Raw genomic sequence first — 21,053 nt, 5'->3', positions numbered from 1 at the left:
GGATCCAAGTAGTCAGGGCCTCAGTAAGGAAAAGGGGTTACTGTACCCCAGGCTAAGTGCATCCCCTGGCAGAAATGTCATTATATGAAGCTCAGGTAGGTTTTTTTGTCACCTAATTTAATGAGATAATCCATGTGAAAGAGTTTTGTAACACCGTTCTGGTGCTTTGGGCTCTGGCCTGGGGACCTAACTGCTATTCACCGACAGTACTGACTCTTTATCATATGGATTTAATGTTCTCTATTGTGCTTTTTAAAACCAACCTGCTGCAGATCTGTGAGATGACTTTGTTTTGCTCGACACGGGGTGCGTGACCTCGGTTTGCTCTCCCAAGAGTCCAGGCTGACTCGCCCTCCCTTCCCTCCCCGGCAGCGCCCCATCGTCTCCATCTGCTGGGGACACCGGGACTCACGGCTGCTGATGGCTTCGGGACCGGCCCTGTACGTGGTGCGCGTGGAGCACCGGGTGTCCAGCCTGCAGCTGCTGTGCCAGCAGGCCATCGCCAGTGCCCTGCGCGAGGACAAGGACGTCAGCAAGCTGACCCTGCCCCCCCGCCTTTGCTCCTACCTCTCCACTGCCTTCATTCCCACCATCAAGGTGAAGCCCCCCACCGCCTCCTCCCTCACCCTGCCCGCCTGCCCCCAAGGGACCACAGGGAGGAGGGTGGGGTCAGGGAGATGGGCGAGAGTCTGCAAGCAGAGCACCAGTCACGTGGCACCCATAGTCTGCCATTGTCCTCCCCCTGTGCAGTCCACCCCTCGCGTCTGTGTCCAAGGCAGGTTGGCCCTGGGTGATGGAACTGATCTTCTCGTGGCAAAGGTAGCGTTCTGAGCCTGACCGCGTGGCCCTCCCAATGACCAGTCTGTCGGTTCAGTCCTGACTCAGTGGCAGCCGCTGCCGTGATTCCCATGTGCAAGAGCAGGGCACGTGTTCCTGGAAGTCAGATAGCTCTTCATCCACAGTTACTGGAGTGGTCAGGATTGGGCCCCATTCAGTCCTAGGGTCTGTTCTCACCCCTGTGCTCAGGAGGCCAACCCCACACAGCACTGACTGCCAGCTGTAACTTGGCAGTAACCCGGGACCTAGTATGTTCTTGGAGTGGGTGGACTGTGCTGCCAGTCGCTGTTTAAGGGCAGCTTTCCCTCCTACCCTCTGGGCCTCCCTCTGCTCCTTAGGTTCTCTTCTGTACAATATTCGCCTTTTGTTTTCTGTCTTGCTTCTAAGTATCACACGGGCTTTTGGTTACTTTTTCTCTAAAACATCAGAGTTTTAGAACCTGTTATGATTCCCCCCCCCACCCCGAGTTGGTTTACAGTCTTAGTTCTGCAGTAGCAATTCTCAACCCTGGCTGCATTCAAGTCACCTGGGGAGTTTTGAGAACATGCCTGTGCCCAGGCCTGCCCACAGGTTCCAGTTCCACTGTCTGAGGTGGGGTCCTGGCTGAGGTCTTTGGAGAGTCCCATGGGCCCCCAGAGCCATGAGTCCCTGAGCTGCGGCCAGCGCAGAGTCGCCGGTGAGGCCCACACACTCTTCCTTCCGTGTCCTGCCTGCAGCCCCCAATTCCAGACCCCAACAACATGCGGGACTTCGTCAGCTACCCGTCGGCTGGCAGCGAGCGGCTGCACTGCACCATGAAGCGCACGGAGGACGACCCGGAGGTGGGCGGCCCGTGCTACACGCTCTACCTGGAGCACCTGGGCGGGCTGGTCCCCATCCTCAAGGGCCGGCGCGTCAGCAAGCTGAGGCCCGAGTTCGTCATCATGGACCCGCGGACCGACAGCCGAGCAGGTGGGGCCCTCCCCCGGGGCACGGTGGCCCGTGTGGAGGTGGGGCCTGTGGATGAAGCACGAGCCGGCCTCTGCTGGCCAGTAGGGTCCTTGAAGCCGCTGTTTCTCTGTTAAAAGTTAAGGCTTCTCTAAATGCTCCTTCTGCCGGGGTTATGAAAGTGTTCCGTAGGGCTCTGTGGGGTCGGGGCTGTGGTGAGAGGCAGCCAGCAGCTGCCTCTGCGGGTTACTTATCAGGTATTCACTGAGGACCTTATGTGCTGTGAAGGCCGTAGTGGGGGCGGGCAGAGGGAACGAGAGAGTTAAAGCTTCTGAACCTCCAGCCCACTCCTCAGCCTCCCTCTAGAATCTTACTTCTGCTCCTTGCTCATCCACCATTAGCTGCTTGTTAGCTGACTGCCGAGAGTAGTGTCCCACTCATCCATAGAGATCTAGCATGATGGGCCAGCCCGTCCATCCAGGAGCTCCCCCAGACTGGTCTCCATGAGTGCACCCAGGTGCTCCCTGCGCAGTTCTCCCGGGAGCCTCCCTCTCCTTCCTCCCTCCCTTCTCCCTCTGGACAGCACTCTCCCCTGCACCTGCCCCCACAGCTGTATTTTGGACACATATAGCTTGTCTGCTTCCACTGCTCCACAGCTGGAAAGGAGTTTGGCCTCAGATGAATTGTACACGGTGTTTCCCCCATGTCTGACTCAGATTTACATGGGACCTTGGGCTTTAGAAGAGAGTGTTGATGCTGGAATGAGGCAGAAGACTTGGGGGCTGCCAGGACGGGGTGAGTGTATCTTGCACGGGAGAGGGACAAGAATTTGAGCATGGCAGCAGGCTAGGGTGCTGCAGACCATGTTTGGAGACAGGGCTTTTAGGGGCAATTACGACTGAAGGAGGCTGTAAGGGTGGGGTCCTAATCCAGTATGACCGTGGCCTTGCAAAGAGGAGAGAGGTCTCTGGTCTGTCCACACGTGCATGCCATGTAAGGACATGAGGCAGGACTGTCAGCAGGAAGGGAGAGCGCCATCGCCAAAACCTGATCCTGCTGGCACCCTGATCCCGGACTTCCAGCCTCCAGACTGAGAAAGTAAATTTCTGTTGTCTAAGCCCATGTGAGGTATTTTTGCCATAAGCTTTGTTCCATAGACACCTTTGCTCTGAGCATTTTCGCTGTGAAAAAAACAATAATTCACTGACAGTTTGGTTTGACAGCTTGGTCTCAGCTGGTTGAAATGGCAGTAGTATTAGGGGATGGGACCTTGGGGAGGTGATTAGTTCAAGAGGGCAGGGCCTACATATCATGAGCTCAGTGCCTTATAAAAAGGGCTGCAGTAAGATTAGCGGCCCCTCCTGCCGCAGGAGGGCACAGTGAGAAGCCCGCAGTCCACAGCCCTGAAGAGGGCAGGACCGGAACCCAGCCATGCTGGCCCCCTGATCTGGGACATCCAGCCTCTAAAACGGCAAGACTTTAATTTCTGTTGTTTATAAGCCACCTGGTGTGTGGTATATTATTATAGCAGCCTGAACAGACTAAGACATTAGTGAGAAAAAGAGCAAGTAGTGGGTCCCATAGCAGTGGTGAAATCCTGGCCTACACAAGTGGGTCAGTGCTGAGTGGACAGTGTGTTTGTTGCAGAACTTGCTCAGGTCAGCGGACTGGCTCATTGCTCAGGAACACGTGGAAGCGTCCTGTGGGCTCACAGGGGTTTCTGAATCGTGGCCAAGCTTCCTCTGATCCTGGAATAGTTTGTAATTATCTAATTATCAATAAAGCACTACTCGGGGCGGGTGATGGGGCTCGGATGCCCAGCACTGGGGCTTGCTGGGTGCAGGAGTTGTGTTCCCCAGTCTGGGCAGCAGTTTAGGGCTGCGTGGTGACACAGATGGGGTGTCAGCGGTCTCTGTGCCTGGCTGTTCTGCTCTGCCTCCTGTGGCCTCCGAGAGGCCCCTGTCTGCAGATGTCACCTCCATATGCTCAGAAACCTAGAGACTGGTTTGAATGAACAAACTCATCCTTGTAGATGTAAGTAGCCCTTTTGAACGACCAGATCTCTCATGTTCTAGAAATAATTTCATTCGGCTTCTTTATTACTTTGCCAGGTAATGTTCTTGGAGCCCCCAAGGGATGAGGAAGTCAGCAAAGGAGAAGGGTATTTTGGGGGAAAAGTCTAACATGAACTCCATCTGCTCTGTGGCTTTGTGACGGCCCACTCCCCACATATCACCTTTGGCCCGGGGCCTCCATCTCTGGCCTGGTGGCCGGCTGGCTCCCACACGGGCCCCTCCGTGGAGTCCACAGCTGCCGCTCGGTATCTGCTGCTGGGGTCCTCTTCCACCCGTTGCTCAGAGCAGGTTGGAACCCACTGGGGGGTCTTCCCAGGTCCCGGGTCAGCACCAGGCCCCCAGTGATGGGGCTGGGAGGGCCCTGAGTCAGCAAGCCGCTTGCGTGGCCTGGGTCCCAGGGCTGCTGAGAGCCTGTGTGGGCCCAGACCGATGCTGGGGGGTCCCGTGGCGCGAGAGCACAGCCGATTTGCCTCCAGCTTTCCATACGGTAAATGTGGCCAGGCTGTTTTTTACATTCCAGAAGCGTTACAGTTCATACCTGTGTTGATAGCAACTGGCATAGCATGAAAATGTAGAAGGAAAACTGCCCCTGCCTGTTTCAACCTCTAGACTAAAAATGACGGCCTGTGGAGTGAGTCTGTCCTCTGGTTTCCAATAACGACCACTGCTGGGGGCTAATCGGCGTCACTCCCCTAAATGTTGCTGCTTGGTGTCTCACCAGATGAAATCTATGGAAACAGCTTGATTTCCACCATGATCGACAGCTGCAACTGCTCAGACTCCAGCGACATTGAACTGAGTGATGACTGGGCTGCCAAGAAGTCTCCCAAAATCTCCCGGGCTAGCAAATCACCCAAACTCCCAAGGTAACCTGGACGTGCAGGAGTGTGCTCCCTGCTGTGTGTCTCTGGAGATGTGTCGGGTGTGTCTGCGGCAGAGTCCCACTGAAATCGACAGCTGAGGGGCAAAGGCAGCCACCTTTCATCCAGAAGGCCTGCCTGCAGCCATCTCAGCTTCCCTCATCCTCTCCTTTGCAACAGAAAAAGACATCTGGGAGGAGGTCTGCTAAGCACACAGAACTTCCAGGGGTCAGCACCGATGGTGGGTGCTATGGGGGTCACAGCCAGGGAGCTTATTTTATCTTCCACTTTGAGAAGAGTAAGGAAGAGGGTTTACAGTGTATGTAGCATGTTAAAGAGAAAGTCAAATTGTTGTTCAGTTGCCCAGTCGTGTCCAACTCTTTGCGACCCCATGGACTGCAGCACGCCAGGCGTCCCTGTCCCTCACCAGCTCCCAAAGTTTGCCCAAGTTCATGTCCATTGCATCAGTGATACCATTCAGCTGTCTCATCCTCTAGCGCCGTCTTCTCCTTATGCCCTCAATCTTTCCCAGCATCAGGGACTTTTCCACTGAGTCAGCTGTTTGCATCAGATGACCAAAATTCAGGAGTTTCAGCTTTAGCATCAGTCCTTCCAATGAGTATTCAGGGTTGATTTCCCTTAAGATTGGCTGGTTTGATCTCCTTGCTGTCCAAGGGACTCTCAGAAGTCTTCTCCAACACCACAGTTTGAAGGCATCAATTCTTTGGCACTCAGCCTTATTTACGGTCCAGCTCTCACAACTGTACGTGACCACTGGGAAGACCATAGCTTTGACTATACGGACCTTTGTCGGCAGAGCAATATCTCAGCTTTTCAACACACTGTCTAGGTTTGTCATAGCTTTCCTGCCAAGAAGCAAATGTCTTCTGATTTCATGGCTGCAGTCAGCATCTGCAGTGATCTTAGAGCCCACAAAGAGGAAATCAGTCACTACTTCCACCTTTTGCCTTCTATTTGCCATGAAGTAATGGAGCCAGATGCCATGATCTTAGTTTTTTTAATATTTCTTTTTAAGCCGGCTCTTTCACTCTCCTCTTTCACGCTCATTAGGAGGCTCTTTAGTTCCTCTTTGCTTTCTGCCATCAGAGTGGTATCATCTGCATATCTGAGTTTGCTGATGTTTCTCCCACCTATCTTGATTCTAGCCTACAACTCATCCAGCCTGGCATTCCTCATGATGTGCCCAGTGTATGGATTAAACAAGCAGGGTGACAGCAGACAGCCCTGCCTTACTCTTTTCTCAATCTTGTTTTATCTTCTACTTTGAGAGGAATAAAGAAGAGGTTTTTACATTGTATGTAATGTGTTAAAGAAAATGTCAATTACATGCCTATAATTCTGTAATGGGAAAGTAGTGAACTAAAAAATAATAATCCTAAAGTTTGTCATAAGGAATGGCAAAACGCTGAGAGTAGACGGAAGGGCCTTTGTTGTTACAGATAAGAAACCCAACATTCCCTGTCCCAGCTCCCTGGCCTGGACACCGATTTCCTTAAAGGGTGCATTGATCGTCACTGAGACCCTCACCTCTAAATATCCTCTAAAGTTCCTGGGTGTTGCAGTCTTCAGAGCTGGCCCTCCTTCCTGCCATCTCCAAGTGAATCCCCCTACCTGGCAGCCAGGCTGGTTGTCCTCAACACGAGAGCTTTAACCAGCTCCGTCCTCCTCAGCCCTAGATGTCTTATCGAGTCCTCAAGCCCATATAAGCGGAGAAGGCAGTGGCACCCCACTCCAGTACTTTGCCTGGAAAATCCCACAGGCCGAGGAGCCTGGTGGACTGCAGTCCATGAGGTCACTAAGAGTCGGACACGACTGAGCGACTTCACTTTGACTTTTCACTTTCATGCATTGGAGAAGGAAATGGAAACCCACTCCAGTGTTCTTGCCTGGAGAATCCCAGGGAGGGGGAGCCTGGTGGGCTACCGTCTATGGGGTCGCACAGAGTCAGACATGACTGAAGCGACTTAGCAGCAGCAGCAGCAGCAAGCCCATATATGTGAGACTCAGTGTTGCTCCGTCATAGAGTGCCATCAGCCTTCCCATATTCATCTTTATAATACTGTACTGTCTGAGGCAGATTGGCGTTAAACACATGTCCCCTATGTCATAACCACGGAAACTGAAGGAAAACTTTAGATCTGCTGCTGCTGCTAAGTCGCTTCAGTCGTGTCCAACTCTGTGCGACCCCATAGACGGCAGCCCACCAGGCTCCCCCGTCCCTGGGATTCTCTGGGCAAGAACACTGGAGTGGGTTGCCATTTCCTTCTCCATTGCGTGAAAGTGAAAAGTGAAAGTGAAGTCACTCAGTTGCGTCCAACTGGTAGCGACCCCATGGACTGAAGCCTACCAGGCTCCTCCATCCATGGGATTTTCTAGGCAAGAGTACTGGAGTGGCTTGCCATTGCCTTCTCCATTAGATCTGCTAGTTTAGTTTAAATATAGTGGCAAAATGCTAGGTCAGTCTGTTGAAATCCAAATATCATGTATTAGGACCTGTGAAGTTGTTGTGGCCTTCAGGTGAGAAATAACTCTTCCCACCCGCCATTTTCCCCAGGATTAATTTTGTAAACCCCTGACAGAATGCATTTCTAAACACACTATTTGTTGTTGTTGGTTAGCTGCTAAGTCGTGTCTGACACTTTTGCAACCCACTAGGCTCCACCATCCATGGGATTTCCCAGGCAGGAATACTAGAGTGGGTTGCCGTTTCCTTCTGCAGAGGATCTTCCTGACTCATGAATTGAACCCACATCTCCTGCACTGTAGGTGAATGCTTTACCACTGAGCCACCTGGGAGGCCCACTATTAGTAGAAAGTGAAAGTTAATTCTCAAGTGAAAGCATTAGTTGTTCTGCTGCTACTGCTGCTAATAAGTCACTTCAGTCGTGTCGGACTCTTTGTGACCCCACAGATGGCAGCCCACCAGGCTCCCCCGTCCCTGGGATTCTCCAGGCAAGAACACTGGAGTGGGTTTCCATTTCCTTCTCCAATGCATGAAAGTGAAAAGTCAAAGTGAAATCGCTCAGTCGTGTCCGACCCTCAGCGACCCCATGGACTGCAGCCTACCAGGCTCCTCCATCCATGGGATTTTCCAGGCAAGAGTACTGGAGTGGGGTGCCATTGCCTTCTCCGGTTAGTTGCTCAGTTGTGTCCAACTCTTTGCAACCCTATGGACTGGGGCCTGCCAGGTTTCTCTGTCCCTGAAATTCTCCAGGCAAGAATACTGGAGTGGGGTAGCCATTCCCTTCTCCAGGGGATCTTCCCAACCCAGGGATCGAACCCAGGTCTCCTGCATTGCTGGCAGATTCTTTACCATCTGAGCCACCAGAGAAGCCTCAAGTAAAAGTTCCTTAGAAATGAATCACTTGATCTAACTGCAGTTTATTTTTAAATATACACTATTCCACATACAATTCTGTCCTTCTTTCCTCACGTTCATAAGGCAAAAAAGCAGGCGGTATGGACTTCATTAAACTAAGGGCCCCACCCCTGAGAGTGTGGCGTCCCCGGGGGCCCACGGGTGGTGCCTGACCTCGGCCTGGTCTCTGCAGGATCAACATCGAGGCCCGGAAGTCCCCCAAGCTGTCTCGCGCCGCTCAGGAGCTCTCCCGCTCTCCTCGCCTGCCCATGCGCAAGCCGTCCATCGGCTCGCCCAGCCTGGCGCGGAGGGAGTTCCCCTTTGAAGACATCACTCAGGTATTGGAGCCCCGCTCCCCTTCCCCCTTGCACGTGGGTGAGGGCCGCTGAGTCCCGGGGACCGTCTCCGTGCCTGGAACAGCCGTCCCTCGGGGCTCTTGTCGCCTCCTTGTCGCACTTGGCCTCTCTCCCACCTCGGGGATCCCTGCGGCTGCCGTGAGAGCCTTCTCCAAGGCAGCTCTGCTTGAGACATCTCCGCACGTCCACCGCAGGACCCCCAACCACTCCTGACCCCTCAGTGACTCCCAGCGTCCCAGGAGCCCAGCCCTGGTCGCAGCCCCACGTCTGGCCGGCTTGTCTCCCTCCTGGCCCCCTTCACCCCGGGGCCACTGCCTCGCAGTTGACTGCACTCTTCCACTTTCTGCCTGCATCTCCCGGTCAGTGGGCCCACCTTCTTGTCTCCTCCCCGTGGTTTCTGTCTTCAGGTTTCCAGGTGTAACCACCTCTGTCCAAAGCCCGCCTTCCCTGGCTTAGCCACAATAAGGCCAGTGCATCCTGCTTATGCTCCCTTATCCTTTCTCATGACTCCCTTGTGTGTGAATAACTACAAGCCTTATCTCCTCCCTTGGGTTATAAGCTGAGTGTATGTGTGTATATAGGTTTTTGTTTTTAACTATAACTGACCTGCAGCACTATTGTTAGTTCCTGGTGTACAACATAGTGATTTGGTATTTTTATACGTTTTAAATGGTCACTATGATAAGTCTGCTTACTGGCTGTCACCATACAAAGTTATTACAATATTATTGACTATATTCTCCATGCTGTACATTTCATCCCTGAGAGTATTTATTTTGTAACTGGAGTTGTAGCTCTCAATCTCCCTCACCTATTTCACTCATCCCCCTCCACCCCCACCCCAGCAACCACCTGTTTGTTCCCCATGAATCTGTTTCTGTTTTTTGTTTGTTCATTTGTTTTGTTTTTTGCAGTCCACGTATAAGTGAAATCATGCAGTATTTGTCTGACATACTTCACTTAGCATATACTCTCCAGGTCTATTCGTGGTATTGCAGATGGCTAATATTTCACTCTTTCTGTGGCTGAGTAATATTTTAGTGTGTGTGTTTACCACAGCTTCTTTGCCCATTTATCTGTTGTTGGGTAGTTAGGATGCCTCCATGTCTTGGATGCTTTAAATAATACTGCTCTGAACATTAGAAGTGCACATATCTTTTCAAATTAGGGTTTTAAGGGTTTTCTTTTCAGACAGTACCCACAAATGGAATTGCTGAATCATATGGTATTTCAATTTTTAGTTTTTGAGGAACCTCCATACTGTTTCTCACAGTGGCCATACCAGCTTACGTTTCTACCAGCAGTGTTGGAGGGTTCCCTTTTCTTGAGGAGCTGGATTTTACTCATCTTTATTATTGCTTTTGCACCTGTGTGTGCACACGCGCACGCACACACACACAGCCTCACACACAGCCTATGTATGTGTGTGGTTTTGGGCACAGTGATAACTTTTAAAATTTTTTGAAATTTAATCGAATGAGAAAACAGATAATTGGGTGGTCTCAGGACACACGGTTATCAGTGCAACTGATGTTTCCAGGAGAAATATCAAGGCTAAGAATGGAGTCAGAGCTTGGTACCCTTGTAGTTCAAGTGATGGGCAAAAGGATAGGCGAAGAAAAGTGTGCCAAAGTCACTCTTGTGACCTTTTAACCTCCCCACGCATGGAGACGCTGGGATCCGTCCACCCCTTGCTCCCAACCCGAGAACCACAGCCCGTGAGCCACCATTTGGAAACAGGGCTGTTCTGCTCTTGTCAGCGTCTGGTCTTGAAAACGGTGGAATGACACAGGGTGAATATCTCTATCAGCGGCCACTGCCAGTGGCTTTTTAAGCAAAAAGTGTTAGCATTCTTACTTCTTAAGTGATTGATAGAAAATATGGAAACAGATTGTGATTCTTCTTCCTTTTTCCCACAGCACAACTATCTCGCTCAGGTCACGTCTAATATCTGGGGAACCAAATTTAAGATCGTGGGCTTGGCTGCTTTCCTGCCAACCAACCTCGGTGCAGGTAAGTGCTGCACCATCGGAACTCAGGAATCGATTCAGCCTCCAGTGGTGTACAGTGAGCTCTTACAGCACCGAAAGATGAGTTTGTATTTCCCTCCAAAGTTTGACTCAAGCCACCATGATTTAGTGAAGAATAGAATTATTGTTCAATTTTTTTTTTTTTTTTTTTTTTTTTTGCCAGTGGTGCTTTCATTTTTTTATATAAGCCCTGGGTGATAAAAATAGCCAAAAGCTCTGATAGGTTTTTCTGGTCATTTTGATTTCTGGCCTTTTACTGTGGGCAGATTTTGGTACCAGTGTCCTCAGGTTCTTGAAGCAAAAGCAATTTCTGAGGAAAGCCAAGAAGAGAGCATTAGAGGCTATAAGAACAAGTTGGCTGACTGTTAGTGCAGTTCTTAGTGGTAAATCTTTATAGACTTCATTTTCGAGTATCAGTTAAATGTCATGTCTGTTGGTAGCTTGAGACATTGGGGAAAGTGGAATTGGGAGGACAGAGCCAAGCAGGAGCCCAGAGCATCTGGCTCTCTCTGTACCCAACTCCAGTGAGCAGCTCTGTCTGCTCGCCTTTACTCGGCTCACGTTTTACAGAAAGCAGGTGGCAGTTCACTCTTAAGTCTCTACCCTGATATTTAAAGTGAGTCAGACCAAGAATTCAGTCCTGAATAAAAGCAGAATTTGATTCCCCAAGCTTGGCATTGTGGTTATCATAACTATTTTCACTAAATTATCCTTCTGATTACAAATGAGGTTTTTTCAAAATAAATTTATCATACCCAGCTCATTCCAAAACAGAATTTGTCTTTCACATGTGAAATGTATGTGGTTCTATAGACAAACTACTGGCAGAGTGGCTGGGCAGTTTGTCGTGTAGACTGAGAATTTGCCGTGTCCAGGCGTGTGTTGTTCCCGCATCCACGCTGTGTCCGGGTCAGGGGTTGGTGGTCTTGTGCCTGGAAGGGCTGCCCTTGGGCCCTGGGCTCTGCCTGCACGAGATCTGTCTTTTGACGGCAGAGCCACCGTGGCCCCGTCTCCCTTCCCGCGAGGAGCTCTGCTGATGCCTTGGCTGTCGTCTGCCGCATCTCTGTTGACTGTGTCCCTACTCCTCCCCACCAGTAATCTACAAAACTAGCCTCCTGCATCTCCAGCCGCGGCAGATGACCATCTATCTCCCGGAGGTTCGGAAGATTTCCATGGACTACGTTAATTTACCTGTCTTCAACCCGAATGTTTTCAGTGAAGATGAAGATGACTTGCCAGGTGTGTTCACGCATGTCAACCAGTTTGTCACGAGCCCATACTCTCTGTTAATGGTGAGGGGGACAGAGTGGTAAGTAGTTGAGGATTCCAGCATGTCAGGTGTGCCTGCGGACACGGTTTGAAAAAGGTACAGCTTCCTCAGTCAGGGTGGAAGGTGTGTGAGGTGTCGCGGGGAAAAGGGCGCATCCTGTCACTGGTTTGGGGAGAAAGAAGCCACCAGAGCAAGGGCGATCGCAGGGCCGTGATGCCTCATGTTCACAGAGTACTCCACCATCTCGTTACCCTCACGGTTTTCCTCTTGGTCCCATGCCCGGATAAAGAGACGTTATCAGGACCAGTCAGGACTCAGAAATCAGAACTGAAGCCCCATCTCACCGGCCCTAGGCCAGTCCTCATCCTGTCAGCCCCTGCTTAGAGAATGGCATCACTGAGATGACCCTGTGCCCACAAAGCCCAGTTTCTCAAACCTGCCCTGGCTCCCGGGTGGAAAACCTGTGCATTTCAGCCTCTCTCTCTCTCAAGTGCAGTGCAGAGCTCTGTGCATGGAAGCCTGGTCTGAGTTAAAATCTGGTACAAGGTTTTAAAATTGTAGTTTACAAATTTGAGATATTTGTAGCATCTCAAATTAATTTAAGTGCTTTCTGGTCAGGGGACCCTATTTTGATTATTAATAGATTAAAATGATTTGTAATTAGTCTGCCAGTTACTTGTCTGTGACTATTCTCAAAAAAGCCTGTCTGCAGTTATGTAAATACAGGCTCTGAAAAATCTCTGGTTTCTGAGCCAGAGGAACCGTGCATGGTTCATAGACTTCTCCTGTCCCTGGTCATTCTCAAACAGAGGGGCTCTGCTCCTCCCCATGGAGTGCAGGGTGGGGGGCTCTGATCCCACCTCAGGCCCTGAACGTGGGGACTCGCTTGACTTCTCTCAGCCTAGGTTTTTACCTGTAAAGCAATGTGGTGCTTGCTCATGGTAGCCGCCTCTGGTTCTCTGACAGCTTCTCTATCCGAGTGGTGAAGCAGATATTATCAACTCACGCAGTCCTGATGGGCACGGTCTTGGAACCGCAGGAGCCTGCCGTTTGGCAAGGCTGCACACATTTGAGCATATAGCCCATGTCCTGCTGTTCACAGCCTCGGATATAGGAGTGTCTTTTACACTTTCCCTGTGTTGGCCTCCATTCTCCTGGAAGGTGACAGGTAGGGCTCTGTCTGACGCTAAGCTGTGGTCATAATTGTCTGCGGTTCCCTGTGGATGAGGGGCTTACACTTAGTGCTGAGGACATGACAGAGACCCTCCTTCAGCGGGGAAGATGCCTGCCCTCAGAGTTCCATGCAGAGGGGAGAGCATCTGGAAGAGGAAGCGGAACAGAAAGAGTAGATTTGAGATGGGGCCCGGGTTCGGGCAGCCAGGAGGTCATGCTGTCTCACTAGAGCACCCAGGGGCGGGGAGAGTCTGTTATAGGAGCTGAGGGCAGGCTTGGCTTTTGATGAACCAGCTGGCTTCATGCTACAGTCCTGGTGAAAGGTCAGCCAGCCTCTGCAATTAGCCTGTTAAACTCTATTTCCTGCTCACACACTAGCAGCACTCACAGGCCTGCAGGAGTCAGCTTGGCACGCTCGGTGAACACTGTAGACAGGGTCATTCAGACAGTGGCCCTGAGCACTCACATGTGCTCTGCCGATCATTGTGCAAATGCACACTGTACAAATAAGATACATCTACAGGGTTTATTCAGTGTGGCTCACCTTACATACTGTTTGAAAGGCTAAAAAGCAGATAAATTAGGAAATGACCCTTCCCCTCATATGCAGATTTGCTGGAAGAGTCTTTTCAGTGGTCTTTTCTGCTGCATTTCACATGGTTCTATTTATAGAAACTTAATTTATATACAAATCTCGGACACACGTGTGCTGCAGGACATGTCCTACCCTGACCAGCCCATAACTCGGGAGAAATCTACCCCAAAGCCTAGGCATTGAGTCTTCAGTGGACTTTGATACTGTACCACTGCCCGCTTCCTGCACAAAACAGTGGCCCCTTTTATCAAGATCACAAGTAATCAGCATCTTTAAACATTTAGTTATTTGCCCCGTTGCCATTGAGGTACATGGTGTTTATTGAAAAGCTCTGGCAATGCCCTAAGCTTATGGATGACTGTAGGCTGCCCTGAAGAACCCATCAGGTTCATCCTGTGTGATCTTCTAGAAACATTAGGGAAGTTTTGCATAACTTGTGTGAACTGTCTGGCTTTCCCTAAGCAAACACACCTTCCTCTGTAGCCATTGTATTTTGTATGCAGGAGGACTGGATGAGTTGCGCTGACCCAGTTTCATGGCACTGTTTTGTAAGCAGCTCATCTCCCTAATTGCCTTCCAGTGACAGGAGCATCTGGTGTACCCGAAAACAACCCGCCCTGTACCGTGAACATCCCCATCGCCCCCATCCACAGCTCGGCTCAAGCCATGTCCCCCACGCAGAGCATCGGGCTGGTGCAGTCCCTGCTGGCCAACCAGAATGTGCAGCTGGACGTCCTGACCAATCAGACCACAGCCGTGGGCGGTGCCGAGCACGCGAGTGACAGTGCCGCCCAGTACCCCGTGTCCAGCCAGTACCCCGTGTCCAGCCGCTACTCCAGCCCCGGCCAGGTGATCTTTGGAGGCGTGGAGATGGGCCGCAGCCTCCCCAACCCACCTCAGCTCTCCCTGCCACCGCCGGCCCAGGGGACCATCCAGCTGTCCGTGCTAGACCATGGCGACCGAGACCACGAGCATCTGCAAAAGCCAGCCAAGGCCCTGCGGCCGGTGCCCCAGTTGGCCACTGAGGGGGATGCGGTGGTGTTCAGTGCCCCCCAGGAGGTCCAGGTGGCCAAGATGAACCCCCCGCCCCCCTACCCCGGAACCATCCCCGCTGCCCCCACCACGGCGGCGCCGCCACCCCCGCTGCCGCCCCCGCAGCCCCCGGTGGACACGTGCTTGAAGAAGGGCGACTTCTCTCCATACCCTACGGCGGCGCATTACCAGCCGCCCCTGGGCTACGAGCGGATCACCACCTTCGACAGCAGCGGCAACGTGGAGGAGGTGTGCCGGCCCCGGACGCGGATGCTCTGCTCCCAGAACACCTACACGCTGCCCGGCCCGGGCAGCTCGGCCACGCTGAGGCTCACGGCCACCGAGAAGAAGGTCCCGCAGCCCTGCACCAGCGCCACCCTTAACCGCCTGACGGTCCCGCGCTACTCCATACCCCCGGGGGACCCGCCGCCCTACCCCGACCTCTCCGGCCCGCTGGGCCCCAGCCGGGGCGCGGGGCAGAGGCCAGACGGCGGCCTCATCCACGCCACGCTGCGCAGGAACAACCGCGAGGCGGCGCTCAGGGCGGCGCAGCTGGCGGAGCTCCCGCGGCCGCCGCCGCACCCGCCCAAGCCCAAGGGCGCGGCGCCCTTCCCCGCGCGGCCACCGCCCGCGCTCTACACCTGCAGCCAGTGCAGCGGCGCAGGGGGCACGGCGGGCCGGCCCGACCCAGGGGCGCAGCCGGGTGCCAGCCTGGTGCATGCGGCCAGCACCTCTCCGCTGACCTCCCAGTCGTCCTACAGCCTCCTGGGCGCGGCCGAAGGCGCCCGCGAGCGTGCTGACTACGTGAACTCGGCCTTCACTGAGGACGAGGCGCTGGCCCAGCACTGTCCAGCCGACAAGCCGCCGAGGCACCCGGCGCTGGGCGAGGCCGCCGTGGCCGTTAAGCGGCCGCCCCCCTACCAGTGGGACCCCGTGCTGGGGGAGGACGTGTGGGTCCCTCAGGAAAGGACAGCCCAGAGCACGGTGCCCAACCCCCTGAAACTGCCCCCTCTGGTGGTGGGTCCGGGCCAGCACCTGGACGTGTCCCGAGTGCCCTTCGTCTCCCCCAAGGCTCCTGCCAGCCCTGCTGCCACTTTCCAGCCCAGCTATGGGATGGGGGTGCCCTACCCGGCCGGCTGCAGCACCTCCCCGCTGCCAGGGGTGCAGGCTCCCTGCTCCCCGAAAGACGCCCTGGCCGCAGCGCAGTTTGCCCAGCAGGAGTCCACCGTGGTTCTGCAGCCCGCCTACCCGCCCAGCCTGGCCTACTGCACCCTGCCCCCCATGTACCCGGGAAGCAGTGCCTGCTCCAGTTTACAGCTGCCCCCTATCGCCTTGCACCCCTGGAACTCCTACAGCCCCTGTCCCCCCGTGCAGAACCCCCAGGGCACTCTCCCCCCCAAGGCACACTTGGTGGTGGAGAAGCCCCTGGTGTCCCCCCCGCCCACTGACCTCCAAAGCCACCTGGGGACAGAGGTGATGGTGGAGACCGCAGACAACTTCCAGGAAGTCCTCTCCCTGACGGAGAGCCCGATCCCCCAGCGGACAGAGAAATTCGGGAAGAAGAACCGAAAGCGGCTGGACAGTCGGGCAGAGGAGGGCAATGTTCAGGCCATCACTGAGGGCAAGGTGAAGAAGGAGGCTCGGACGCTGAGCGACTTTAATTCCCTCATCTCCAGCCCCCGCTTGGGGAGGGAGAAGAAGAAAGTGAAGAGTCAGAAGGACCAGCTGAAGTCCAAGAAGCTGAATAAGACGAACGAGTTCCAGGACAGCTCAGAGAGCGAGCCGGAGCTCTTCATCAGTGGGGATGAGCTGATGAACCAGAGCCAGGGCAGCAAGAAGGGCTGGAAGAGCAAGAGGAGCCTGCGGGCGGCCAGCGAGCTGGAGGAGTTCAAGTGCAGGAAGGCCAGCGAGAAGGAGGACGGCCGGCTGGGCAGCCAGGGCTTTGTGTACGTCATGGCCAACAAGCAGCCGCTCTGGAACGAGGCCACCCAGGTGTACCAGCTGGACTTTGGGGGGCGGGTGACCCAGGAGTCGGCAAAGAACTTCCAGATCGAGCTGGAGGGGCGGCAGGTAAGAAGCCGTGTCCCGGGGTGCGGCCAGAATGCGACCTTCTGGTCGAGACAGATCTCTGGGCTCTGGCCTTCGAGGAGAATCATTCAGAAGGCCGATGGGAACTATGGGAAGCAGCTGATGTCTCTTAGGGTGGGCCACTTGGACCTTTCATTTTCAGTGTGCCCGTCTTATTTATTTCTCACCAAAGTAACCCATGTCCTGATTTTTTAAAGTCCGATGGTTCCTACAAGACCCATGAGGAAAGTAGTAGGCACTTACCCGCTCCCAGAACCTACCCTCCCAGAGGCTTACTCTTCCAGTTCTGTGTGCTTTTCCTGGTGTCTGTCGATGCATCAGCAAAGAACACGTTTCTACTTCTGTCTCTTGATTTTTGAGTTTGGGGCGTCATGTACTTATTTCTCTCTGAGCAACCTGGGGGTTCATTTTCTTCACCCTAGTCTCACCCCAGCACAGGTGAACTTTCCCTTCCCCTTTTCCCAGGTAAATCAGTCGTCATGGGTCCCTGACTGTGCCTCTAGATATGACTCATCTCTGAGCCACTACATTTCCTTGACTGTGTAGGCTCATTGCCCTAGACGTAGCGATTACCCAGCTTCTGGTCGCGTATTTCCCTGTGTTTCTGTCATTAAGTCCTTCCCTGACTCTCCGGCAGAACATGCATCTCCTCTTGGTACACTTGAGCCTTTTTCGTAGTTTCTCAGTTCTTCCCGTTCCAACTTGGAGTTGTTGTGGTCCCACTGCATGGCTGTCAGTCTGGACTGTCCTTCCCTACTATTCTGGGAACTCTTCACTGCTCATTTAAATCTCAACATTGTTAATTTGCTCAACAAATGTTTATAGAGTACCTGCTAAATACCTGGCAATCTTCTAGGCCCAGGAGTTGGCAAATTATGGCCCACAGGCCCACCCAGCCTGCAGCCTCTTTCTGTAAATGTTTTATTGAGACACAGCCACATCCGTCCACTTCAGTACTATCTACCCTTCTCTCACCCTACAACAGCAGTTCAGTAGTTGTGGGAAAGTCCACATGACCTGCAAAGTCTGAAATGTTTATTATCTGCCCTTCCCAGAGAGTTTGCCAACCTCTGTTTTGAGTGCTGAAATTAGAGCACTGAGGAAATCAGAGGAAAGGTCCCTGTTCCTCATGGAGTTTACAAAAATGGAAAAGAGACCATGAACAAATGAATGTCACGTCATGTAACAACATCAGTAGTGTGGTCCCGGTAAGCCCTGGGGTGACCAAAATGCAGAGGCCCACGAGGGGACCGAGCTTGCTTTCCTGGTCCCTCTCTGAGCAGGGACGTCTGATAGTCACAAACGGTGGTTCTCTTAAGCCTCTTTGAGCCTGGAGATTCCTTTCTCTGCTGCTCCTTTCTCCTCTCTGTTTCCTTGGTGGAGAAACCCCTTCTTCTGACCCATGGAGCTCCCCATGCTCTGAATCTTCCTTGTGGCCTCCCCACCACACTGTTCAACATGGTCCTCCATGCGTTTATTTCCCACTTACTCACAGTTAGATTGAGGAGCTTATCAGAGTCGCAGATCTCTCACAGACGTGCTGTCTGCCTCTGTCGGGAGCGGCCCTGAGGGTCTCCTTTAACGTGTCTGCCTCCCCACCCCACCCCACCCCAGGTGATGCAGTTCGGGAGGATCGACGGCAGCGCCTACATCCTGGATTTCCAGTACCCCTTCTCCGCCGTGCAGGCCTTCGCGGTCGCCCTGGCCAACGTGACTCAGCGCCTCAAGTGAGGGGCCTGGTATGAGCAGGAGAGAGAGGCCTGACCTGATGGAGCCCCGCGGTCCGGGGCCCAGAAGATGAGGGCAGAACTGGAAACATCTCTCAGGCCCAGGAGAGGGCACTGACCTTTCGTCATTGTTTGTTTGGGTTTTTACTATCCTTTATTGTGGTTTTTTTTTTTTTCCTTCTTTTTAAGCAAAAGTAAGATACAAGAGAGTGGCATTTGGAACCGAAGGGTGCGAGGCACCTGGTGGTGCTTGGGAAGCAAGGCTGCTGTGGGAATGGATGTCCTGGGTTTGCTTCTGTCGGCCACAGGCCAGAGGGCCCTTCAGAGGGAGGGTCAGCCGGCCTCCCGCCTGGCTGGTTCTCCGAGACTAGGAGCTTGTGTCGTTTTCCTCCTCCACAACATCCAGCTTTTATTATTCCTCCAACATCACCACTAGTGTTTAAAAAAAAAAAAACTTTTAAAGAAAAACACAACCAAAAAATCCTGAAGGTACAGGTTCTCTTGGTGGGGCACCGTTTAATTCACATGTTATGTTATTCCCCACCCCCCCAGGTGACTTGATTAATGAAGGGTATTTTGGCAAATGCACTGTGTTTGGCTAATAAAAGGAGGCTTTTTTCCCGGGGGTGCTGTTACCAGGTGTAACAGGATGTGCTCGTGAGCTGACAGGGAAGGATGACAGGAGGAAGGGGCTCCTGCAGGTGTGTGCGCTGTCCAAGGGCCACGCTCGTGAGAGCGCGTTTACATTGGTGCCTCCACTAGATTCCCAATGTGTCAGAATTCCGTCGGCTCAGCGATCCTTCCCTCTAATCAAGCTCCCCACACGTGGCGGGGGCAGCGGTTTCCTGGGCTGCAGGGATGGGTCACTAGAAGCCAAGAAGCGGGGGTTCCCTCCCTCTCCCGCTCTCATTGTGGGATCTGGGAACCCCAGCCGACACAGTATTTTTCCCGTTAGATAACACTGTTCTGTACTTCCTCCTAGAAATGCTGACAGCACTGATTTGAAAGGACTCCTTTCCTTTTTGGGGCTGTATTAAAATTCAGTTGGCTAGAGACCTTTTCCAACAGGTTAGAAATGTAACAAAAAATAAAAGATGTTAGGCACTTGCCAGGGTGTGAAAAGATACAGTTATAATCAGTTCTTTGACAAGAGCCCCACCAACTTCTCTAGGGGGAAAAAAAAAAGTTGTTTATTGACTGTACAGACTGTTTACTGAGGTGATAAACCACTGGGAGAACATGGTTAAAGTTACAGAACCTACCGAAGTTCTCGACTGTTGCTTGTTAATTGCAACAACAAAAATCCAGAGATTATCTTTCCCCATCTCCCTCTCCTAGAGGACTTGTTGGGCCATATTCAGCCCTGCTCATAACACGACCCAGTTCATGTTTTTGGTTACTCATATCTGTGAGAGTAGGGCAGGAACACAGGAACTGTCTACTGGTTTAGGGTCCTAAATTTGGATTTTGTTTAAAAAGAAACAAGTGGAAGATACTGCAGAAATGTATTAAAAAAAAAAAATTGGTTTTTAGTCTTCTGTTTTAGTTTAAAAATTGGGAAGGAAACAGGCCCACTGAAAGATGACACCCCCTTACCATTGTCTCCAGACCCCGAAGAAACACAGGTGAGGTTTTAAATATGGTGAAGGCCATCTCCCCGCTATTACCAGAGGTTCCCATATTTTAAAATATTGAACCTGATTCTTTGGTGGGTAAATTTTTCCAGAAAGAATTTAGCTGTGTACTCAGAATTACATAATTCTTTTATATGAGTTTGTGTAGCTTAATATGATGTTTCACTGCTTATCATCAGTTGTGCAATAATGGTTAGAGCCTATTTCTAAATAATTTAAAGCCAGTTCCCTTGTTTTTATTGTCCAAGAGTTAATTATTTATCTTGCTTTGATAGTGTTCGTAGAAATTATTCTGTTACTATGTTCTGGTGAGTTATGCCATTTTATTATTTATTTAGAAAAATAGTATGTTTGTAATGACTTATTTGGTGGCAGTATGTTTTGCTGCAAGAAATAAAAAGGATATGGTAGAAGGTGTTTTTTTTTTTTGCTGGACAGTTTGTACTTTTTCTGATTGGGAAAAACTCCTACTCATCCTTTAAAAGTAATTTTTTTTTTTTTCCATTTTGTGTTATCAATTATATTCAAAGGAGACTTCTTCGAGATAACAGATCCTAAAACACTATTTCCTCTTCTGTTGAAAATTTTATTTTCAATTAAAATAAGAGGTGAAATGAAGAGAAATCATTGGAATGATAAATGACAAATATGTGTGAAGAGAAAGTGAGTATTTGTAACAGATAATGAACTAAACTTGCTGAATGCTTAGCTCAGTCCCCAGAAGCCCTTTTTCCTACACAGGGGTGAAGGCCTCCACCCTGGATGTTTGGCAGGAATTTGCCTCTGATGAGCAGCAGCTGCCCCAGCCTGAAGGAGGAGGCAGCCACTCGCCAATCAGAAACAGGTGGCTGTAGCCATTGTAATGCCGTGTCTTTGCAGTTGATGGTGATGATTTCACTTATTTTGAAAATTGCCTTCATTTGGTCATTCTCTGTCAAAGTCAGTGCTTTAAGCAGTGGAAGTATACATACTTAGTGTTTATTAATAGCAACTTATGAATATTAAGATACCTCCCTGGATCTCTAAAGTTAAAAACATTAGCACAGTAAATAGTCAACTACAAAACAGGA

At 51.8% G+C, this 21,053-nt stretch overlaps 1 protein-coding gene across 7 annotated transcripts in view; it reads left to right on the top strand.

Annotated features, from left to right (window-relative positions):
- TULP4 (TUB like protein 4) overlaps positions 1-20,393 on the top strand; it is a 223,062-nt gene extending 202,669 nt beyond the window's left edge. For all 7 annotated transcript variants that reach the window (XM_044924040.1, XM_044924042.1, XM_025294333.2 and 4 more), the window contains 8 exons: positions 373-597; positions 1,554-1,788; positions 4,561-4,705; positions 8,272-8,416; positions 10,354-10,447; positions 11,560-11,703; positions 14,083-16,604; positions 18,237-20,393. In XM_044924040.1, the coding sequence (XP_044779975.1) occupies positions 373-597; positions 1,554-1,788; positions 4,561-4,705; positions 8,272-8,416; positions 10,354-10,447; positions 11,560-11,703; positions 14,083-16,604; positions 18,237-18,353 (3,627 nt within the window). In that variant the 3' untranslated portion in view covers positions 18,354-20,393. The remainder of the gene's footprint in view (positions 1-372; positions 598-1,553; positions 1,789-4,560; positions 4,706-8,271; positions 8,417-10,353; positions 10,448-11,559; positions 11,704-14,082; positions 16,605-18,236) is intronic.
- The last annotated feature ends 660 nt before the right edge of the window (positions 20,394-21,053 follow it).

This window comes from Bubalus bubalis, chromosome 10 (genome assembly GCF_019923935.1).
Source record: "Bubalus bubalis isolate 160015118507 breed Murrah chromosome 10, NDDB_SH_1, whole genome shotgun sequence".
NCBI classification, from domain to species: domain Eukaryota; kingdom Metazoa; phylum Chordata; class Mammalia; order Artiodactyla; family Bovidae; genus Bubalus; species Bubalus bubalis.
Note: the sequence above shows the minus strand (reverse complement) of the source record. Positions and strands in the feature narration are given on the sequence as shown.